Source organism: Neomonachus schauinslandi, chromosome 2 (genome assembly GCF_002201575.2).
Source record: "Neomonachus schauinslandi chromosome 2, ASM220157v2, whole genome shotgun sequence".
In the NCBI taxonomy this organism is placed as follows: domain Eukaryota; kingdom Metazoa; phylum Chordata; class Mammalia; order Carnivora; family Phocidae; genus Neomonachus; species Neomonachus schauinslandi.
Genome location: NC_058404.1, coordinates 161,754,623 through 161,763,487, shown reverse-complemented (window position 1 = coordinate 161,763,487; position 8,865 = coordinate 161,754,623). Strand labels below are relative to the sequence as shown.

Below are 8,865 nucleotides of genomic sequence, written 5' to 3'. Positions count from 1 at the left end.
TTGAGTTGCTTATTAGATATGTAAGACATTGGATATAAATTACTGAAACTCAGGGGAACAGTTGAGACCGTACTGTCAACTCTCAGTATTCCAGACATTTGCAGGAAGAATATTGCGTTTCTTTTTCTGTGTTCTCATAGCATCTTTTATCCCATAGTTACTTTTTTTCATAGCATTTATTGTATTGCTCTGATTGTTCATGTGTCTTGTCCCATTGTCTAAGATTTTGTTGTATTTCTCTCTCTAGTCTCAGCCTCTGGTAATAGTTTTTTAGATGATAGGTATTTAATGTTTGATGAGTGAACCATGTTTATTTCCCCTTTCATCACATTCTGTCAGTTTACCTTTCAAGTATCTATCAAATCCATTTCTTACTTTCTATCCTCATTTTCTTAGTGCTGATCCTCTGTTATCTCTCACTAGGATCTGGGCCTTTTAAATGGATTTTTTTAAGGAGTGGGACTCTAAAATGTCAATGTTAAACCCTAATTATGTGAAGACACCCATTAGGGATTGGGTTCAGCAATATTAATAGATCTGACTTTAATGGCTCAAATATATTCTTTTTCTCACACAATGATTATGTGAGAGGTAGATGGTTTCTGGAATTGAATCAGTGATTTGAATGTATCAGAGTCAAGGTGTCTGAGATTTTCTTGGCCTTTGCCTCATGGGGAAAGAGAATGATCCTGAATTTAGACTGAACAGTAGAATTTAAGTAGGACCTAAAATACGGTGTGATGTTATTCAAGTGTAGGGCAACTTAATTTAAATTTAATAGATTAATGATGATTTAAAATTAGGAAGGTGAGTATAAAAGCAAAAGAGCACAAAGAAGAATTTCACCAGTGTAAAGGAGTATGACTGGACCATACTGAAAAGCTCTGCTAGGAGCAGAAAGGATGGCTAAATCTGGGAGAAATTATGGAGTAAGTAGATACTGGTTTGAAAGTGAATATAAAGAGGGAAAAGAGGTTATTAAGGAGACCGATGACTACCTTCAAACTTCTAGGTGTACTGAACTGGCAGGATGGTGGTACTGTTGATGAAGAGGGGGAAACAAATGGTATGGAAGTGCAGGAATAGGTTATTAATACTCATGTTGGAGCAAATCACAGTCTGAATAGAAAATAGTCAGAATGGCTAAAATGGCCACCGGTGGTTTTTTCTGAATTGTAGTAAACCTAGAAGGAGAAAATTCTTCAAGGTCTTTGAACTCTGAAACATGGAGTCATAATCAAATATCTTGTACTTATTTGTGGCTATTTAAGGGAATTTATGAAAAAGTTACAGCTTATTGGAGTTTTAAGTGACATTAGTGTGAACTTTTTTTAATAGTTGGGAACATTTTGATCCCCTAATCCATCTTTGGTGCCTTTCACCTAATGCTGTTCTAAAATAAGGTAATTTTATTAAATATTCAGTGACAAAACATTCTTCATGTTTAAATTCAAATCAGATGTTACAAATTTATTTTAACACGTTTAGTGTATTATGTTTGAGTGTTCTATTAAATAAGCTAATAACCCTTTTTTTTAAGGTACAGCAGGGAAGAACTGGAAATTCAGAGAAGGAAGCAGCTCTTCCATCTACAAAAGCTGAGTTTACTTCTCCTCCTTCTTTGTTCAAGACTGGACTCCCACCAAGCAGGTTAGTTAGACAATTGTAACTCCATTTATTGAAGGCATTGGTATCTTCATCTTGTCTTAGTGATATAAAGTATAAAAGCGCTGAATGTTCTGCCAAAAAAACTGGAACATTCCATGTTTTAGTACAAAATGAATTCGTGAAAAAGTCTTCTGGGTGCTTTCCCATTTAAAAAAAAATCTAGGTAAGCAATAAATGAAGCATGGTATATAGTTACATGTATATAAAAAAGAATCTTACATTTAGAAGAGATGGTGATAACAATCTTGCTGTTTTCTGTGCTTATTATTATTCTTACATAAAGAACTATTGGACTTTCTAAGTCTAGATCTGTTGACCTAAATGTGTTTTACTGATTTTAGTAAAAGATTGTAGAGATTTCAGCCTGGGCAGTCTTTCACATTAAAACCATTTTCTTTTCTTTCTTTGGTTTGTTTTGATAATACCTAACTTTGAGTTCCACGAGGTACCAATTACAAGAGGCAGATGTGCTGGCAAATGGTTAGCCTGTTACTAGGAAAATGGTAAAGGGTAATCTAAAACGAGGGAAGTTGGATGTTAGCAGTTTAATTTTGAGTTAGATAAAGATGACTTATCAGTTATTTCTCTGGGCCTGAAACAAGTCAGTAACCCAACTGTTACTAGTTCTCAGCCAGATCATTTACCTTTTGTGGTACTTGCTTAAGTTTATTTTACACAGTTTTCTGGTTTTGTTTTTTTGCAATTTTGAATAGCTATAAGAGATAATATTTCATAATATACAAATGCAGGAAGAGATGGTATGGGAACATGTGGTTTAGCCCTAAGGTAAATATTCTTGAAACTTTCAGCCAAATTAAATGTCACAAAGCCATCTTGGATTTTGACTGCCTCCTCATCCTAACAATTACTAGTCATGGTCATGTCCAATATTATTTAAACTAAATGAAACCTCATCAGACGTTTGGCTAAGAAGTTAGGATAGCAGAGGAATACCGATCCTTTTAATATGTAGTCTTCTTTTGTTCTTTTCCTATTTTAAAAGAGGTCACTTTCATTCATTGAGTTTATTGTGTTCTGCAGTATAGAATTATGTGGAGAGCTTTGACTCTGGAGCTAGACTTCTGGGGTTCAAATTCTGGCTATATTACTTACTAGCTGTGTGTCCTTGAGCATATTCCCTAATCTTGTTCTTTCATTTCCTGATCTGTAAAATGTAGTAATAATAATCCATCCCTCACAGAGTAGTTATGTATATTAAATGATTTAATTTTATGTGAAATGTTTTAGAACAGTAGTACATACATAGGTAATACTCTATAGATGTTTGCTAATTAAACTATTTAAAAATCAGTAGCAGGTTTTCTGTTATTTTGCCTGCCCCTGCCCCCCCTTTTTTTTTTTTTAAAAAAAACAAAACAGCCTTCGGCCAGATTATGTAGGGCATTGTACCACTATAAGGAATTTGGCTTTTCCCATAAGTGAAATAAAAGGGGTGTCACTATCAGAGTTTGTGCAGAGGAATGAAATAATCTGTTGTAGGTTTTTTAAGTCTTAATTGCTTTATTAAGATCAGACTACAGAGAGATTAGGGGCAGAAACTGGGAGGCCAGTTAGGAGGTTGTAACAGTTATCTAGGCAAGAGATCACTTGAACCAGAGTGGTTGTGGTGCAGATGGTGAGGATCTTTTTACATCTGAGATGGAAGAGACTATAGGAGGAGTGCTTTTTGAGGGGAGAAGACCAAGAGCTCAGTTTAGGACATAATAAAATTGAGATGTCTATTAGACCTGTAAGTGGAAAATTTGCATAGGAAGGGGATATATGGATCTGGAGTTGAGGGGAAAGGTATGGCTAGGGATAGAAATTTGGGAGCGATAAGTGTTCAAGTAGTATTTAAAGAAGTAGCGAAAGTGAATTAGCTTGTCCCTCTTACCACTTCTCTATTGATAGAGAAGTGGTAAGAGGGACAGAGCCTTCGGGTGCTTCCTTCTAGGTCAGAAAAATAAGGATGAAGGAGGAGGAGGAGATCCATAGAGAAGAATGACTACTGACATAGGAAGAACACCCAGTGTATGTCTTGAAAAAGATGTGTTTTCCTCAAAGTAGAGGAACAATTAACTACCAAATAATACTGATTGGCAAGAAGAAGACGACTGAGAATGACTTTTAGATTTTATTTAAGTAATTTCTACACCTAGCATGGGGCTTGAACTCATAACCCCAAGATCAGTAGTCATATGCTCCACTGACTGAGCCAGCCAGGTGCCCCACGACTTTTAGATTTTAAAACATAAAGATTGCTGGTGGTCCTGACTAGGATCATTTTTAGTGGTATAAGGTGAAGTTTGAAAAAAAGACTTTTTAGAATGAATTCAAGAAAGAATGGAAGGAAAGGAATTAGAATGAGAAAATATGGACAACTTTTTTGAGGATTTTTTTCTTTTGAGGGGGCAAAGAAATAGTATCTGAAGGGAAATGTGGGGTCAGGGGAATGTTTTTTCTAAAATGATAGAAATTAGAGCATGTTTACAGACTTAGAGTGAGTTACTAGAGGGGCTATTGATGCTGCAAGAAGCAAGAAAGGACAGTTGTGAGAACAATGTCCTTAAGAAAGTCAGAGGGACAGGATGTAATATGCAAGGGGGCAGGGTTAGCCTTAAAAAGGAGATGGACAAGTTCACTCATAGTAACAGGATTGAAGACAGGATATGGTGAAGGGTGGTGGGTAAGATAATATTGATGGGAGCAACTGAAAGCTCTCTTCTGATGGCTTCAGTTTTTCCCAGCACACAGGATGCAGACTTACTGGTGAACGTGAGGATGTGTGGAAGTGGGTGTTGAATGTTTGAGAAGAGAAGAGAAATTCTGAAATAGTCATTTAGAGGTGTGCGAATGAACTTGGGGAAAGGAGTAGGATTGCTAGGCACCAGCTGGAGGGAAACGTGCCTTCAGGAGAAGGCTTTTTTTTCAAAATGGGAGAAATTACAACATTTTTATATGTTGATGGGAATGAATTAGTAGAGTGAAAAATTGACAGAGATGGTACATTTCCAACTTCTCTGGAGGTTAATGGCTATGGGTTTAAAATGAGACCAGTCAGCTTGCTTGGGTGTGTTTCTCTTGCCCTTGTCAGGTGTTTGTATGTTCGTGAAGATTAGGTAGAGCTGGATTTAACAGGGATTGCAGTTATACCAGGCAAATACGACAAAGGGGCAAGGAAGGTGAGAGGGTCCTTGAAGTGATTATAATGATGGATGACCATGGATTGAAGGAGAGATGGAGAATACTGGCAGCTAGTATTTACTAGCTAGTATTTACTAGGACAGTAAAAAGGAAGTAAAGAAATGATAGAAATGTTAACAGATCTATCACTAATACCAAAAAAGTAGATTAATTGCCACCACAACCTATAGAAACATACCCAACATGTCAATATTGTCACTTTTTGATATAAAGAACAATACCCATTGCTCATTAGGAAAGTTTGTTTTCTGGGTTCATCTTGATCAAAAGTATACTTTTGTTCATTGTGAAGTATTTCCCTAAATATTTGTGTTTTTTCTGTTTTAGTCTTTGTATTTATGGAAATTAGAGAGACATGTTAGAAAGTAAAATTTTTTGACTTTAGGGAGAAGGCAGGAATGTCACTTAAGGCATAATAGAGACTACACAACAAATAGTAATGAGCTGTACTGCTGACCTTACTACTGTATTTCCTTTGTTAAAAATCTTAGATTGCCTTATTAATGTGTAGATGAGTGTTATGTTTGCACAGACCTTTTTTTATTGGTTCTTTGTACTTTATCGGTAGAAATGCTTGGTTTCTAACTTTCTGTATTGCCCAGCAAATTGGCATACTTAAGTAAAATGTTAATATTTAATATATCAGAATGTTTTAGTTAATCTTTAAAAGTTTTCATATTATGTCAAGAATGTACAGCTTGATAAATTTTCACAAGCTGAGCACTCACGTATTTTTCATCCAGATTCTCCAGTTGTTAACATTTGGCCATATTTCTTTATAATTTCCCCAAAATATTTTCCTTTTTGAACCATTTATTAATTATGAACATCATGCCCCTTCAAACTCTAAATTCTTCAGCATGTAAGAACAAGGACATTCTGTTATATAATCATAGGACACAGTTATCAAAGTGAGAAAATCTAATAATGAGCCAGTACATTAATACACAAACCATAAATTTAGCTAATTATTTCAATAATGTCTTTCATGGAAGTTCTTTTCTTGATTTAGGACTCAGTCCAGGATCCTCCATTATAATTAACTCTTTTATCTCTTTATTCTTTAATCTGAGACAGTTTCTCAGACATCCTTTGTATTTGTTGACTCTGGATTTTGATGAGTACAGTCCAGTTGTTTTGTAAATCATCCCTCAGTCTGAGTTTGCCTTATGTTTCCTTTTTATTGGATTCAGGTTTTGCTTTTTAGGCAGGAAACTACATAAGTGATGTTGTGTTCTCCGTGCATCAGCCTAGAGGTACATGATGTCATTTTGCCCCATTGTTAGTGATGATAGCTTTAATCATTTAGTTGTGATGGTGTTCATTGGGTTTCTGCACTGCAAAGTTTCTATTTTTACTCTTTGTATTTAATAAATAATCTGTGAGGAGACTGTATCTATCCTATTTCTTTTTAAACTTCCCAAGAATTTTAGTATCCATTGATTTTTGCATTCTCCCGTTACTACTATAATGGCTGTAAAATAGTGATTATCTAACTCTGTTATTTTTCTTACATTAATTAGTTGGCATTCTCCTTTAAAAATGAACTTTCCCACCTCCCCCTTTTATTTATTATCAACTAGACTCATTGGTTTTTATTTTAGGTGTGAGAGAGTGTTTGTGGTTTATAAATATGGTTTATTTGTATATGTAGTATATAAACTATATATATGATTTATATATACTGTAATTCATATTGATGCTCAGATTGTTCCAGACTTGTTCTGTGGCAGCCTCTTCAGAGTGGCTCCTGTGACCTTTTGATTTTTCCCCAGCATTTTTTTTTTTGAGGATTTTTTTACTTTCTAGCTTTATCAGATGTTCCAGGCTTATCTTGTGCTTTCTTTGCCCCTCCCTGAAAGCAACCATTTCTTGAAAGCACCTTGATGCCTTTTAGTGGGAAATGATGAGTACAAACCAAGATCTTGGCACCAGTTCGCTCATTGCTGTTGGAGTGTCACAGTTTCTAGGCTTTTTCAGCTGGGAGAAAACAAGCAATTTCAGTATTAAATTGCCTTATGTATAATTTTAGTCATGCAGTCATCATGTTTCTTTTATTTCACATTTTGACAACACAGGTTTCTACTTCCCCTTCCTTTTTCCATCTTGCATCTTTTACCATTTTTACTGCATTGAGAACCTAGTTCCCAACAACTTCAGTGTGTGTACTTACTTGTTTAATTCTAAAATACACATGGAAAAAATTAGGACATCACCTGCCATTACAGAAACCAAACCTATTAAGTAGAATTCAAGATTTCTTTGGAATTCTTTTTTTCTTTTTCTTTCTTTTTTTTTTTTCTCCAGGCTGAGGGTATATAGTCAAAATATTCAGAAGTTTCCTTCAGAGTGATTAATCATATAATTTGATCTATTGTTTCTGTTTGTATTTAGCTTTTCTTTTTCTCCATGTTTATTGATTCATTTTTTGCATATATAAAACATTTAACAGAGTTCCAAGTATACTCAGATTTATCACTCTTTCCCCAATTTCTTTCACTCCTGTTAATAATTAACTTCATTTTATCTAGTTTCTGGTTTATTCTTCCTGTGTTTCTTTTTACATAAATAAGCGGATACATAAACATATCTATTTTTCCTATAGAAAAATTTTCCTATTGAAAGAGTGTCTTATTAGTACTTTAAAGGACTGGCAAGAGTGTAAACAGCTGAACTTTTTATGGAGTAGGTCACTATGGATAAAATGAACTTTCTTTTGAATTTTATTTTAGAAGAGTTATTTTGAAATGGAATTTTTATGAAATATATAAAATGTAGGCTTTTATAAAACACATCAGAGAGTTACTGTTAGCTGGTACACTATTTGTACCTGTTATTGAAAGAATATAGGGAAAGAAATACCAAAGTTTTGAATAAGGTTTTGTGAAACCATAGAAGTTAATGTTATTCATAAAAGCACGGGAAGTTATTTCTTGATAAATATAGTATAACCTGATAAGCCCTTGGTTCTTATTTTGCATTTTGACATCATATTATTTTGAAAAAGATTTCTAAAAATATTCTAGAGTTAATAAAATGTTGATAGCACATTTATATTTAAGTACCTATTAGCAGTTTTAGTACCACAGAGCCTTGGAGAGAATGATACAGCAGGAACATGCTAAAGGACTTTAGACAAAGCATGTCAGAAAAGAAAAAAAAGTCAGAACAAGGGGGGTCAGAGACAACAATATGTAAGAAAAAACATAGAAAATTTATCTCACCAGAAACAGCACCTCTTCTCAGTCTCAGACAAGTACTGCCTCCAGAAAAGCCAATTCCAGCGTTGGGAAGTGGCAGGACCGGTATGGGAGGGCCGAATCACCTGACCTAAGGTAAGGCTGTTTTTAAACATTGGCTACTCCCTGATGTTTAGATCATCAGTGTTGTTTTGTCTAGTAATAAGTTAATAAACTTTGATTAGATTGTACCATATTTTTACCCCCTCAGTTAGCTTTTTAGTTAGAGAAATTGAGGGTTTTAAAAATCATATGTCAGGCCCTGTCACCTCACACCTTGCCTATCGTCTCTCTGGCTTTTTATAATATATTATAAATTGCATGGAACCATGCTAATGGGACCTCAATAAATGTTTTTTTCTCCCTACTGCTGCAGGTTTAATTCTTTCTCATATCACACCTTATTAAATCCCTGGGTGTTTCTCATTATTTATTGAATAAAATTTAGCCTTCTGAGCTAGTATTTAGAACCTCTAAAATTGAACCGCACTGAATCTTTCCAAATGTTTTATCTCAACTACGGTGCGTAAAGCAGCCATTTCACTGAGTCTAGCAGGTGTCTTAGGAAGTACCATCTCCTTTGTTGTTCCTATGCTTTTATTCCTGCTTTTACTCCCCTCTGCAGAATTCTGGTTTGTGTTCTGAATCTTAGAGTTACAAAGCATGCAGCCTTGGATGGGTACTGTATACTCTCTGAGCCTGTAACATGGGAATAATAATTTCTACCCCAAGAGATGTAGTGAGAAGCAGATAT

At 34.9% G+C, this 8,865-nt stretch overlaps 1 protein-coding gene across 45 annotated transcripts in view; it reads left to right on the top strand.

Moving 5' to 3' along the window:
* FIP1L1 (factor interacting with PAPOLA and CPSF1) overlaps positions 1–8,865 on the top strand; it is a 76,495-nt gene that overhangs the window by 23,697 nt on the left and 43,933 nt on the right. For 21 of the 45 annotated variants that reach the window (XM_044912964.1, XM_021701708.2, XM_021701707.2 and 18 more), the window contains 2 exons: positions 1,541–1,650; positions 8,100–8,207. In XM_044912964.1, coding sequence (XP_044768899.1) covers positions 1,541–1,650; positions 8,100–8,207 — 218 coding nt within the window. The remainder of the gene's footprint in view (positions 1–1,540; positions 1,651–8,099; positions 8,208–8,865) is intronic. The other 24 variants (XM_044912982.1, XM_044912984.1, XM_044912979.1 and 21 more) reach the window with 3 other exon arrangements.